The sequence below is a fragment of the Nicotiana attenuata genome, chromosome 8, assembly GCF_001879085.1.
Source record: "Nicotiana attenuata strain UT chromosome 8, NIATTr2, whole genome shotgun sequence".
Taxonomy (NCBI): Eukaryota; Viridiplantae; Streptophyta; class Magnoliopsida; order Solanales; family Solanaceae; genus Nicotiana; species Nicotiana attenuata.
Genome location: NC_031996.1, coordinates 33,819,663 through 33,834,900, shown reverse-complemented (window position 1 = coordinate 33,834,900; position 15,238 = coordinate 33,819,663). Strand labels below are relative to the sequence as shown.

Below are 15,238 nucleotides of genomic sequence, written 5' to 3'. Positions count from 1 at the left end.
AAGAAATAACTCCTGTTAGCAACAACATGGCGGTGGCTCCGGAATCTATCCACCATTCTTTAGGATTTCCTACCAAGTTGCATTCAGACAACATGGCACACAACTCCTCCATGTCTTCAACATTTTCAACCATGTTTGCTTGATTTTTCTTCTTCTTTTTCTTTTGTACATCATTCTTTGGTGCACGACAATCCACGGCCTTATGCCCAGATTTTTCACAGTTGTGGCAATTACCCTTGAACTTCTTCTTGCTTGGGTAATTCTTTGGTCCAGAAGCCTCTTTATTCCGAAAAACATTCCGGGCTTTTCTATTGGTGCCATAGCATGAGCAGGAGTTGAACGGCTTGACGAGGCAGCCACATTTTTAATAGTAGCACCCGTTCCCGCAACATTTCCATTAGTTTGGTTTTCATTCATCATTTTTTTCTATAAAGTTGGAAACAAAACAGAACTTGGTTAAATCAGTGAAGTTTTAATATCTTCAAACTGAATACCAAACCAAACATACAACACGTAACAATGGTGAAGTTTTTATATACTTCAAACCCGTACGTTTATTATTCCGGTAAAGTTTTTATATACTTTAAACCGGACAGCCCGTACGTTTTCTGTAATGATTACCTAATAAAATTCCTTAAGCTTGTAAGCGCTACTGTGTTAAAACACAAATTCAGAAAAAAACTGTTAGAAAAATAAAAGAAACTGGAAAAACAGAAGAGTTGAAGAAATATTCCGAGTCCACAATTTGCTTGTGTGTCCTTAAGGAATTTTAACCCCCTCACACGTTGCCAAGGTAATGGATTAAATCCTCCCAGGATAAAACGGAATAAACCTTCCTGCAATAGTGGCAATACAAACTGCAGGATACCAACGAACTTAAAGAACGGAGCAAAATCACACTTACGAATTTGAGAGAGAGAGACTGCGAATTAGAATGCAGTATATTCAGAAAGAAAGAAGTTCTGGAGTATTTTTCGTGTGTAGAAAATGGAGCCTTGCCTCAGAATTTATAGGCAATTATCAGAAGAGGTGTCTGGAAAAGGTGACTTTTCAGAAGAATACGCTGCCTGCCGCGGTTCTACCGCGGTCGCGGCAGAACCGCGGTCAGAGAGGCTTTCTGAACCTGCCTGCCGCGGTCGCGGCAGAACCGCGGCCAGAGAGGCCCTCTGAACCTTCAGCAAGGTTCTGGCGTATTTTCAGCAGTGATTTGGCATTTAATTAATTATTAAATAATTAAATAAATTTTTATCCAAAAATAATCTTATCGATCATTTGACAAATCCAGAGCCAAAGCCGAGCCGAGCCACGACGACGGCGCGAGGGTTCATTCTCTTCAACTCCTTTTAAGAGCTTTAAGAAGTGATTCTATATATAAGCACACAAATGTGGTTGTCCCTCACCAATGAGGGACAAAGTGCAAGACAAAAGTTCACTTCTTCAAATTTTCAATTTCCCTCCATTTCCAATTCACACTTCTTCTACTTTAAAGCCCAATGGCTTAAAGTCTAACAAAATACAGCTGAAAAAAGAACAAATAAAACATTGCCTACCTATTTGTAGCTAGCGTTAAAATTTTAATTATTTTTAACGTTTTAGGTTATAATAATACGTTATATAATAAAACGTTTTAGGTTATAAAACGTTATATAATAATTTTTTATAACGTTTTAGAAACTTTTAATTATTTTAATCATTTCAAACGTTTTAATGCATGGACTGACCTAATGTATATATTTAATATCAAGGAGTTAACTACTCATCTATATATATCTATAAAGGAGTCTAAACACTAAATCAAAAAGTCATTGTAACTGTTGAAAGTTACAAAAAAAATTTAACGTTTGAAACGTTTGGATGTTACTTTTGAAACCCTTAATATTCTTCCATCTAAACACTATATATTCTAAACAGTAAATTTTTATAAGAATAAATAGAAATAAGCTTATGAGAAGAAACGTAATAACTTGAAAAATAGGAAGTGCAGATTCATGAAGGTTTGCTGGAGGTATCATTTGTTATGAAATCCTAATTTGTCTTTTCATTTCACATCTAGAGATTTTATTGTTTCATGACTATATATATTTTCATTCACTTCAATTGAATAACTACTAACTTTATTTTTCAATTTTTTCAAAGGCTTTGAGTAATTTTTCTTTTCTATATTATCTCCTCTTTATGTCTTTGGGAAGAACGGGTGCAGCCTTTATGGAGAAGGAAGTGCATAAACAAAAAAGAGAAGGTGTGAAATGGTGCAAGTGTTCTAGGTAGTTTCTAATACGTATATGTATAAAATTAGGCTATTTTTGTGCAAATGTATAAAACTGAGATACTCTATTGCTCTTGGGTAAATATATGCAAGAGGAGCAGAAATACGTAAAGGATCAACTTGATATATTATGTCTGACCAAAAAAAAAACTTGATATATTATGTTTACAATGGTTGGTGTGACGACCCAAAGGGGTCATCACCTGTATTCCTACTCGCTCTGTATTTCTGAGGTCGTGAAAACCTCACTTGGGGGTTGCCTCGAGTTTGTGTGCGCAGTCCGGGCGCGTAGCCGGAACTTTTAAATATGAACTTGTGAAAAATAATAAATTCTGATGTTTTAATTGATTAAGTTTGACTTCGGTCAACGTTTTGGGCAACGGACCCGGACTCGTGATTCGACAGTCCCGGAGGGTCCGTAGGAAAATATGAGACTTGGGGGTGTGCCCGGAATCAAATTCCGAGGTCCCGAGTCCGAGGAATGAATTTTTGTGTGAAATTGTTTTCTGATAATAATTAAAGAATTGGAGAGTGTTATTTGTTTAGAAGACTGTGCTGTTGGGCTCGTATTTTGGTTCCGACGCCCGGCACAAGTCTTAAATATGAGTTAAGCAATTGCTGTGAAGTTTGGTTAGATTTGGACGTCATTTGACGTGTTTTGAGCTAGAAGCAGTAAAATTGACGTTTCATGGAAACTGGAAGGAAATCCTGGGTCTCGAGGCCTAATTTGATGATTATGATGTTGTTTGGGCGATTTGATCGCACGGATGAGTCCGTAGGATGTTTTTGAGTTTATATGTATGTTCGATTTGGAGCCCCTAGGGCTCGGGTGAGTTTTGAGTAGGTCCCGAGAGGTCTTAGGCTAGAAATATCAGATGGTTGCAGGTCCAGGTGTTGCAGGCCCCCAGCGCGGCCGCGGTCATTTTCGCGCGGTCCGCGCTGGAAGCCGCGCGGCCGCGGTGCGTTCTTGCGCGGTCCGCGTGGCTAGGTTCAGAGGGCCAGTGAATTCTAGGTTAACCAGCGCGGCCGCGCACCAAATCAGTGCGGTCCGCGCTGGGTAGGTTCAGAGAGTTATTTTTTCTTCCCTTCCTCGGCGCGGCCGCGGTGCATTTTTGTGCGGTCCGTGCCAGTCTTCAGCACAGTATATAAAGTCGGGATATTCAGTCATTTTTCATTTTTTCAAAACCCAAAACATAAGAGGCGATTTTCCAAACGATTCTACTTCTACAAACCGATTGGTAAGTGATTTCTAACTCATTTTCTTTACTCCTTAACATCCTTAAACATAATTTCAACTTCAAAACAAAGATTTTAATGGGGAAATTGGGAATTTAGGGTAGAACCTAGGTTTTCTAAAATTGGGGGTTTTGGACCTCAATTCGGGGTCCGATTCCAAAATAACTTACATATTTGAGTTCATGGGGGAATGGGTAAACGAGTTTTGGTTCGAACCTCGGGTTTTGACCATGTGGGCCCGGGGGCATTTTTGACCTTTTGGGGTAAATTGATGAAAAAGCTATAATTAGTCATTGGGTTTGATTTGTTTAGCACATATTGATATCATGAAGTCCTTATTGCATAGATTTGGTCGAGTTGGAGCCGAATTAGAGAGGGAAAGCGGTCGTGGAGGATTGTATTGGCAGTGGAAGTTGAGGTAAGTGTTTGGTTTAACCCTAGCTTGAGGGAATAGGAGTCGAGTCTTGTTTGCTAATTGCTAAATGATCGAGTACGATGTATAGGCATGGTGACGAGTTCCTATACATTGGGGTCTAGCATTGTCACACCTCCTTTTTTACACACCTACCCCGAAGGATAATGCATAAGGGAGTTTTTCCATTTAAAGTGACATTATTCGAAATGGGATTATTTATTTGATTTTTAGAGTCGCCACTTGGGATAGGACGGGCTTTTGGTGTCCCAAGTCACCGATTTAATTTAAATCCCAGATCGAGGAATATTTCGACTTCCCAATTGGAGTCTGCGAACCAGAGATTCTGTGTAAGGAATTCTGTTGACCCGAGGGAAGGTGTTAGGCACCCCCGGATCCCGTGGTTCTAGCACGGTCGCTTAAATTATTATAAATGGCTGAAATTCTGATTTTAATACATGTTCATACCTATAGAGCAATTTTAATATTATTTACCGCTTTTGATTTATTTTTACGAAAGTGAACGCCGTTTAAGAGCGTGCTTTTGGATCACGTCACATGAAATGCACCCGGATCCTCAACACCTCTTATTCGACGTTTTGGATTTGGATTTGGGTTACATGAAATGCACACCCGACTTTAGGAAGGTAATATTATTAAAGAACGCGCCTAAAGCGACTAACGTATTATCAACTTTGCGGGGGGCCATGGAGATTCGCTAAACGGCACGCCCAATTTCTAAAATATTTTAATATAGTATTTAATGAGGGCCCCGCAGTTTATATATTTTGTTTGGCGAGGCTCGTCTCATTTAATTATTTTTCAAGGTCAATCTAAAGCGACCTAGATTCTCTATTTGTATCGTTGTCTCTAAAGGGGCTTGGCAATATGAAATTCGGGTCTCAAGTTCAAGTCCGGTTTCAAACAAAAGGATAAAACCTTTTAATTTAAAACCGCTACCTAACTCAAAAGCCCAATTGACGGTCCATTAAGCTATGAACTAAGGTCTTTAAATTAAATCCAAACAGTGAATCTTAATAGTGCTCAGGTAATGATCAATCGAATGGGCCTGCTCATAGACCCAAACCGTGACTGAATTAAACCCAACAGACTTGGACCACAAGTTTACACGGGCTGTTCGTTGAAGCCCAATGCGGCAGAGGCTAAATTCGATGACAATTGTACCCAAAAAAAAACTAAAGTTCAAATTAGCAATACAACTAGCTCAATTCCATTGACATCTTTTACTCCGGATCTATATTAACACCGGACTATACATCTAAGTCGTTAAGCATAGACAATGGTCGATTGGTTTCAAATTTAGAGGTGCGAAATTCATATTGCAATGTCAATCTGATTTTTACATTTATGAACATGCCACCCAGTCAAATTCAGTTTTTTTTTTCGACATTAATCAAGTCCAAACTCATACTACTGCTGTCATTAGCCAAATGATCACAGCTATTCAAACGTCAAATTATTAAAAATGAAGATCTAAATCGACTTTTACCTATATGCTATTGCTAATACTAACAGTTAATCTAATCATCCACATACAGTCGCACTACGTTAATGAAAATCAGCGATCCGCTATGAATTAACAGTCCAAACAGTCCGGTATTAATTAATTACAATGACCTGCGCTAAAAATCAGTAACAACAAAATCAGTACAATATGCTTTGTTTTATTCTGAATCCCAAGCTTGCAATATACACTCATATTTCCAGATCTCCTGAGTTAGGGGGAAGTACCTGGAGTTTATAATGAAACAAGAGAAAGAAGAAGATCAGCAACAATCTGAGTGAGTGCCAATGATTTTTAACAGCAAGAAATAGCAACAGCAGCTTCTGCTTAAAGCCCAGCAGCGAAAGAACAGTAGGCAACCCAGCAAATTTCAACAGTCAATCTCTAAGTTCAATGATGCCAATCGAAAAATGACTGAAATTCAAGATCATTTTGCAATAAAACAGTGTATTTGGAGTTTTGTGTATATATATTTTTTTTTTTTAAAAGAACTGATGGTCTAATCTAAAAAAGGCTTTTCAGATANAGTATATAAAGTCGGGATATTCAGTCATTTTTCACTTTTTTCAAAACCCAAAACATAAGAGGCGATTTTCCAAACGATTCTACTTCTTCAAAACGATTGGTAAGTGATTTCTAGCTCATTTTCTTTACTCCTTAACATCCTTAAACATAATTCCAACTTCAAAACAAAGATTTTAATGGAGAAATTGGGAATTTAGGGTAGAACCTAGGTTTCTAAAATTGGGGGTTTTGGACCTCAATTCGGGGTCCGATTCCAAAATAACTTACATATTTGAGTTCATGGGGGAATGGGTAAACGAGTTTTGGTTCGAACCTCGGGTTTTGACCATGTGGGCCCGAGGGCATTTTTGACCTTTTGGGGTAAATTGATGAAAAAGCTATAATTAGTCATTGGGTTTGATTTGTTTAGCACATATTGATATCATGAAGTCCTTATTGCATAGATTTGGTCGAGTTGGAGCCGAATTCGAGAGGGAAAGCGGTTGTGGAGGATTGTATTGGCCGCGGAGGTTGAGGTAAGTGTTTGGTTTAACCCTAGCTTGAGGGAATAGGAGTCAAGTCTTGTTTGCTAATTGCTAAATGATCGAGTACGATGTATAGGCATGGTGACGAGTTCCTATACATTGGGGTCTAGCATGACCGTGAGTCCTTATATGTGAGTTGTTTGGATATTGTTATGCCTTCCATGTCATTGATGGCTTCTATACGTGGTAAACACATTGTGAAAGATATTGTGATTGTAGAACTTCGTGGAGCATTGGCTCGGTCTGAAATACAAATGGTGAAAGCATGTGAAATGAGAAATGCCTTAGAGCTTGACATGAGTGCTAATGAGAGTTAGGATATGAAAATGAAAGAAAAAGAGAAATAACGATTTACTCTTGCATGGTTGTTATTGGTTGTTTGTGTACCCTTGTTGGGATTTCTTTCCAAATACTTGTTTACTCCCTTGCCCTTTATTTGTGACTGTTGCTTGGGCAAGGCTGAGAGGTATACATTACGGATCGGGTTGCGCGCCGCAACAATGTTAATTGTGGATCGGGTTGCACGCCGCAACAGTGATAATTGTGGATCGGGTTGCACGCCGCAACAATGTTAATTGTGGATCGGGTTGCACGCCGCAACAGTGATAATTGTGGATCGGGTTGCACGCCGCAACAATGTTAATTGTGGATCGGGTTGTACGCCGCAACAGTGATAATTGTGGATCAGGTTGCACACCGCAACAGTGATAATTGTGGATCGGGTTGCACGCCGCAACAGTTATTGATGCAAATGCGTTTAGTGTTGGTAGTAGTTCTTGTTCGCTTTAAATTGTAAATTGCACCTAGATTGATTACTTCGGACTTACTGTTAATCTTGTTATCTCCCCACCGCATGTTTCCCCTCCCATACTGTTAATTGTCTTGTACTTCGATTTCCGTTGTATATTTATAATTGCACAGGTTTATGTGGGGTCCAGTCTAGCCTCGTCACTACTTCGCCGGGGTTAGGCTAGGCACTTACCAGCACATGGGGTCGGTTGTGCTGATGCTACACTCTGTGCATTTTTGCACAGGCCCAGGTATTGAGCAGCAGCAGCAGCATTAGCGCGGGGGCGAACCTTCAGTCCAGAGAGACCCGAGGTAGCTTGCAGGCGTCCGCAGGCCCAGCGTCTCCCTTCAATCTTTACGCTTTGGCTGTCATCTCATTGTACCCGAGATAAACAGATTATGTTTCTTTCAGACTTTGTATGTAGTACTCTTTAGATGTTCGTGAGGATGTGACTCCAGTCCCGGGGTAGAGATATATGTGTTGGAACTTCTGTATTATTGATCATCTATCTACATTTAAGTCTTCCGCTTATGATTTTAATTCCGTCGCCTTTATTTAATGCGGTTAATTGTTAAAAAAAAAGGAACATGTGTTTAATGAAATTGCTAATTAACTTGGCTTGCCTAGCTCCTATTAGTAGGCGTCATCACAACTCCCGAGGGTGGAAATTCCGGGTCTATGTGACTATGTCAAAGACTACGAGGTGGGAAAGAAAAATTACACAACGGCAAAAGAAAAGAAAAATAAAGGTATGACTAAAATTCTATTGTTTTTTGTTTTTGTTTTTGACATGGTAAATGCATAAATGTACTATGATATTGATAAACTATAGTATAAGATGGCAATAGCTTTTGAGAAAGGATAACGGGTCAATTTATGAGATGTAATAGTTAAAAGTTTTTTGTTATATATATATATAACTTATATCGGCTATTTTAGTTTTGCTTCCTTATCTTCTTTGAAGTCTATTCTATTACTCCCTCTGGTCCAATTTAATTGATTTTTGTCTATTACATCGGCTATTTTAGTTTTTTATCTTAATTCAGGTAACTTCTTTTTCCTTCTGATTTCAAATTAGTTTTTCATTCTCAACTTCTTTCTCTTTTGTTTGTGTTGAGTGGGATGCTGACTTTCTTTATTTATTTTAAAATTGCAGGCAACGTTTTTTTTTGTGTATATTCCCCTTTTAATCTTTTTATGTGCTTGCTATTTATGCGTTTGATTTTTATCTCATTGGTGTTCAGGGAATAAGAGAGAATTAAAGAGGTGAGAGTACTCTTCTCATACGAAATGAGAATAACTACTAATGCTTTCTATGTCTTTCAGTGACCTTCATAAAAAGGATTCATATTTATTTATTTTTTATTGCCGTTCCATTTTTTTTTTTACAATTTTATTTAAAAAATCACATCAATAATGTTTTGTGTCTCTTTAGTTACATACCATTATTATGCCTTTGAATCTCATTGGTTACCCATCGTTATTATGAAACAACTAGAGAAAATATTTGTAAAATTTGATTACGTTGACTTGTGCCATAAATTTGATTTTACCCTTCTTCTTTTAATTTCATTTATTATGTTTTATTATTTGGTCTAAAAGATTAAAAACTTGAAAACCAAAAAGAGAGTCGTAAAACAAATTTATCAAATGAAAAATGGATTAAGAACTTGAAGTTTAATCTGTTGTTTTTGAAAAAAGGAGTTTTGTCTTTTTCCTTCTTTTTTTTTTTTTTTTGTGGAAAAATGAACGGGATGTAAGAAAGGAAAAAGAAACAGAGAAAAGAAATAGAAGAAAAAGGAAAATGTAATTTAAATGGGAGGGAAAAAATTAGAGAAAATATTTGTAGAATTTGATTTCGTTTATTTGTGGATATATTTGATTTTACCACCTTCTTTTTTTTTTTTTCATTCTGTGTTGTTATTATCTTTATATTGGGGAGGTCTAGAAGATTAGGAACACTTAAGTTTTGGAAAATTAGAAAAAGGTTTTAAAACTAATTTGTTAGATAAAAGATGAATTAAAATTTGAAATTTAGTTTATTGGGTTCGAAAACTGTATGAATCTTTAATATATTCGAATATTAGTATAGGGATCATTTTGTATGTCGAATAAAGTTTTTAAAAACCGCACGATACGCGGGCAAATTTACAAGTGTTAACAAAATATGCGTAAAGAGTAGTAGGTTGCGCACTGTCTGTGCTAAGCTGAACAATTAGAAACTTTTACTGAATAATAGGGATTTAACTGTAAAACACAAAGCTAACTTTGATAAACTACTCCTCAACAGCTACGAATCACCAAATAAGCAGCAGGTACAACATCTGCAAGCCTATTAGTTACAGAAACTTAATTATAGAACACAATCTCGAGCACAAGGATATAGGTCTATATAGTGAAACTCTGCTCTGTCAAAAAACCAATCCGCAACAGCTTCACCAATTGTCTACACAGATAAAACCATAAATATTACAACTACTAACAATGATAGGCGAATGATAAAATTCAAAACATAAAATATTCAGATTTTATTTATATGGATAAAACAAAAGAAAAATTACCTTATGAAGTAATCTTGGAGAGGTAGGACTCAACCAGAAATTCGTCAACATAATTGCACCATGAGAATGGCAAGATGTGATGAAATAACCCCTCGTAAAAGAAGGGTTGAGTCCCTCAAATGCCTTCAAAAATTCTACTCCAAAAACTATATTTAAAAATGAAACAAATTAATTAAAAAGAATTAGAGGAGAAGAAGAGCCATTTACACATATGTGATAGGAAGGTATGCATTAATTAGTTAATCACCAGAGAAGTAGTGCTAATTAACCTTGAATAATTAAATATTGGCTAAATGTACAGTTGCTTATTTGTTTCTTGCAATTGTCCCAGACATGTTGATGATCGAGGTATTTAGGAACCAAAATATTTTCAATCTGGAGTTAGAGTTAGAGTATTGAATCATTAAAATGAATTTCTTTTATATTTAATAGAAACTAAAGAATAAAACTAAGGAAATTTTTAAAATGAGAGAAATTAATATTTGTCTTCTGACATGCCAAGAGTTATAGTGTGAATTGATTATAAACAATGGAGTCTCGACATATGGAACAACATTCTGAGGAAAAAAGCACTGCACCATTATTAAGGAAAACTAATGTTAGATAACAATATTTATCAGACTTGGTACAAGAAAAAGGTTTTTGTTTCAAAAACTTAAACTCTTAATTACCAGACTTGGTTCCATTGCATATGAGCAAGATGGAGGCAAATTCTTAGCCGATCCCTTCAACAAGAGAAAAAAAAATATTATAGAAAAAGAATCTAACTTGCACTTACTTGTTAAGTATATATTATACAATCGTACTAAAACAAAAAAGATGATGGAACTTACATGTAATGTCACAACTCTTTGATACATTTCTTGAATATCTGAAATACCGGAGATTGTCTTGCTGTATGTATATGTCACGAAAGGCTTGAGTTAGCTTAGTTCCAATGGCATAAACAAAAATTAGACATAATTAACAAATCAATAGTACGTACTTGATACTTTTATTTCTTAAGTGATTTATGCATAGAAATAAAAGCTCACCCATTAATGAAAAAGCCTGCATCTGCGACACACTTAACTTTGGCATCATTTGGCAAGAGGGATTTGAACTTGTCGCATTTTTTTGTTTTTTAAGATTTAGTCGCGGGTTAGAAATCAGAACTTAAAAAAGAAGAAGAGAAAGGCATAATAAGGTAGTACATGATTTGTAATTATGAATATTATGAAGCCAGAGAGTAATTGATATTCTTACATTTTCAGCATTTTGCATGCCTTTGCTCCATAAATCTTTCATAATGGCCTTAAATATTCTTGCCCCTCTAAAAAACAGCTTGTTGTCCTAATTAATGTAGAAATGTTACGGGATATATTAATCACCAAATTATGCAGCGATGTTTATCAATATATATGATTACTTACAGGGTCAACTTGTTCGATATCACCGGTGAAAGATGAACCAGCACAATACTTCTGTTGGGTTTTGTCTACTAACAACTTCACCCTCACCCTATTCCAGTTGTAAAAGTCTACCATTCCAATTTTTCTTAACGTTAGAAGAAGTTTGTAAAAATTTATGCATATAAAGAGAAGAGAAACAAAGTAGTAAGAAAATAGTACTAAGCTTAATTAACCTGGATTATTGTGGGGATTATTATAAAGTATCCCAGCAAACCGAGATCCATTCTTCATCTGCTTAGAAGAACCTAATTCGGTAGTTGAACGACTAAGGCAATCTGGTATACTTTGACACTAAGCGCCTCCCTAAAAGTACAAAACAATTTCCAGTGTGAGCAAGCAAAGCAGAATATTTATTGGTTTAATCTGGTGACTTAATTATGTTAAAGACAAAAAGTAAATGAATAAAAAAAAAAGTAAATAGTAGTAGTAATTTATTAACTAACATCCATGACAATAATCCAGCTGCGAAGTCCGTTACCATATCCCCTATCCAGATGATAAGCTGGTGGACTTCCATCTAGGCATACTGCATGGCTCAAACACAAAATAAATAATTAGTCTGCATGTGATTATCTTTTACGTAATTTTTATGTACTACGTATAACTTAACTTAAGGAAGAATGTATTGATTATCCTTCTGTAAACTGCTAGTTCTTTTCTTTTTTTTCCATAAAATGTTTTATTCATATTATGCTTAAAGGTGTGGTACAAAGAGCAGTGGCAGATTAAATTCGAGGTGCTTGTACAACAGTACATTACTGGAAATCAGGGGCGGATTTAGGCTCTTTTTACGTATAATGCACGTAAACTCATGGTCTTTCAGCTAAATTAGGTATTTTATGTATATATTTCGTAATATTGACTTAATATTATGTGTTGCCCCACGTTCCAAAATGATTGAATGGTGCATTTGGCTGAATCTTGAGTTATTTATCCAAAGGAACATTGATCGATTCTCATTTAGTACTATTTTTTCATGGAATTGAAGAACTACAAATCTTAACTTATTAGTGAGATCCATATATACTAGCGAAGTAAATAATGAGAAGAAAATTATAGTCCCTTATCTTTTTGTTTCTTCGTCAATTAACGTTTTAGTTACGTGTCACCTCAAAATGTTATAAAAGGGTCACCCTATGCAATGCTATTATATATATATATATATATATATAAGAAGGACCACCCTATCATATGCAATGCTATATATAACAATTACTACTAATTAAAATTTTATAAATATATCATCGTTTCTATCAAATAATTCTTTAAAAGGAACTCCTATAGTATGGCATTGAACTCCTATATCCGAAGGATTTTATCTTCTTTAAACCAAATAATTCTTACTATGTTGTACTTAGTACATCTTGGTTTTGCTTTATTATTTAATTGGAAAATTTAATTTTGAGAGTAACTTCTCTATAAACTGTGTTATACTCAACATTGCTCCTCAGTAATTGAGATTAATCATCATGCAACTGGGTTTTTGAATAGCTCCTGGGGATTAAATGAGAGAAGAAATCTTGTCCATTAAGTCTAATTGGTGACAGATGTCAGTAATCTAAGGGGCAATGGGGAGAAATTCATCAAATGAAATTTAATATAGTGCTCAGCCACAACCAAAATATATGGTATGCTACAGGGAAAAAATGGAACTTTGTCAGCCTCTCTCTTCATAATAAGAATTCTAGAATTGTCTAGTCTCTTGATTAATAAATGGTTTCCTTTCGTTGTCACATAATTTAAATTACTGCCATGGCATGTGCAGTATACTTTAAAATTCAAATATGTGCAATCATTAGTTATGAATTAATTATACTGTTACATGACATATGTTATACTTAAATGCAAATTTTGATGTTTTCTTATGCAATGATTTATTGTGAACTGAAGAAGTCTCGTAAGTAAAATGTCTAATGCGTGAATAATAAAATGAATAATGAAAAATAAATTATCCTTTACTTCCTGAATTATAGGGTGAAAATTGTTTGCACTCCTAAATTTTGTTTTTAAAAAATCAAAACTCCCTCTTCTATTTTGAACAACTAGTCTCAACATTCGTGCGTTGTTGTGCGAGAAATGTAATAATAGGTGAATTTGTCTATAATCACACCTTAAATAATCACCTTCTTGTGTAATTTTAATGCTAAAAGTGATGACAAAATGCTCTTATTAGTGCTTTTCATGATTTGTAGGTGATATATGTATAAAGACGGCTAAGGAGCAGTTTTGGAGTCAAAAGTGATGAAAAAGAGGTCAACTGTGAAATTTCCTAAGTGACCCGTGCAAAAACAGGCCGAAGATTCAGAGAACTGGATCCACCGCGGTTCCACCGCGACCGCGGCAGAACCGCGGTGGGAAGCAGCTGCAGAAGTTCAGAGATTCCGCGAGGGTGTTTGGCCGCGGTTCTACCGCGACCGCGGCAGAACCGCTGCAGGCGCAGAAACTTCTGGGACCAACGTGTCAATTACGGGATTTTTAGACCTAAACCCTATTTAAAACATTAGACTTCGCCCAAGAGAGGCATATATTGATTTTTTTTAGGTTTCTTAGCAAGAAAAACAATTGTGAGAAAGTACTCTAAACATCTTTCTTCTTTTCTTTTGATTTTATGATGAATTCAAGCTTAGTTTATGTTCCCATAGTCATGAGTAGCTAGATTCCTTGTCTAAGGCGTTGATGGAACCTATTGGGTGATGAACTTCTTGTTTATGTGAATACAAATTGCTCGTTTAATCTTTATTTGTTCAACTTAGTGTTCGTTGTAGTTAATTGACAGGATCCTCAATTAGCTGTGCCTATTTAGTGTGCATAACTTGGAAAAGAGTGCATATTTAGGGTATTGTTGAATAACACCACTCCTAGATTATTAGAGGAATCTATAATTGCGGGTTTAAAGGCGGGATTAGGAATAACGAAGCCTTGGGTGCAATCTAAATTGAATTGTGCTAAATAAAGTAAGCTAGTGTATCTCGGGAGAGTGCAATAGTAAATTACTGTGATTACTCGGGAGAGATTTACGGTAAGATTAGCGTTCATGATTGATAGAGATGTGTGGGTAAATTTGTATGAGCATAAACAGAAGGGATTCCATCAATAGGGGAAATCATTGCCTTAGCTTTTTCTCATAATTGTTTACAACCTTTAATTTTTACTTAGTTACAGCCATTTAGTTATTTGCAAGCTAGTTGTTAAAGAACACTCAACTGAGATTTGAATATTTGGGAAGCTGGTTCTGAAGACTTAGTGGGTCTGAAGATAGCAGTTGATAGGTTAACTCTCTGTGGATTCGACCCTGGGCGTAATACTCGGGTTATATTTGCAACGTCCGCAGAGTCCTTTTTATAAGGCATAGTTGGGCGTGATCAAATTTTGGCGCCGTTGCCGGGGAGTTAACGGAATTATCAATTGCCATTGACAGAAATACAAAGATTCTTGTTGTAGTCAGTTTTCTCTCTACCAACTTTTTCATTGAAAATTTGACGGTTGTTGATCTGGGTGCACAGGTGCATGCCTAGAAACTCTACGAGGACTGGAGAACTGCTTGAAGGACTCTCGGACCCCGAGAAGACATTCCGGGCATTGAATCGTGCAAACAAAAGACTTCAACAATCACAACAAATACACCAACTCGAAATTAACATGGGCGACATAAACGACCCCAACGTGAACGTCAGGAATGAGCAACTGGCACCTCCTGTGCCTGAGGGTGCACTTCATGACTGGGCACAACCCACAGCTGACAATCTGGCCACTGCCATTATTGTGCCTGCAATACAAGCTGAATCGTTCCAGATCACAAATAACATGCTACACTTGTTGCAGAACTCGCTTCCCATAAACTCTATAGCAACTTGGGATGAGTTGGTCAAGCAATTTCACAACAAGTTCCATCCTCCTAACAAGACCGCTCAACAAATTGATGAGATTGTGAGTTTCAAACAGAAACCA

The 15,238-nt window shown here is 36.3% G+C and overlaps 1 protein-coding gene across 1 annotated transcript; it reads right to left on the bottom strand.

Moving 5' to 3' along the window:
- Positions 9,632 to 11,365, bottom strand: LOC109231643 (pectin acetylesterase 11-like). The gene is made up of 6 exons (XM_019397290.1): positions 11,252 to 11,365; positions 10,511 to 10,564; positions 10,334 to 10,411; positions 10,139 to 10,214; positions 9,840 to 9,985; positions 9,632 to 9,724 (listed from the first exon to the last, which is right to left on the bottom strand). The coding sequence occupies exons 1-6, from the start codon at positions 11,363 to 11,365 to the stop codon at positions 9,632 to 9,634; spliced, it is 561 nt and encodes a 186-aa protein (XP_019252835.1).

Bases quoted from the DNA above. Each gene is read 5' to 3' on its own strand.
- LOC109231643 (XM_019397290.1), bottom strand. From the start codon at position 11,365: ATGGTAGACTTTTACAACTGGAATAGGGTGAGGGTGAAGTTGTTAGTA. The intron at 10,412-10,510 runs GTAATTAAGAGT...ATAATGGTGCAG, and splicing joins ATGCAATGGAACCAAGTCTG to TGCTTTTTTCCTCAGAATGT. The intron at 9,986-10,138 runs GTACATTTAGCC...TTTTAAATATAG, and splicing joins CAAGAAACAAATAAGCAACT to TTTTTGGAGTAGAATTTTTG.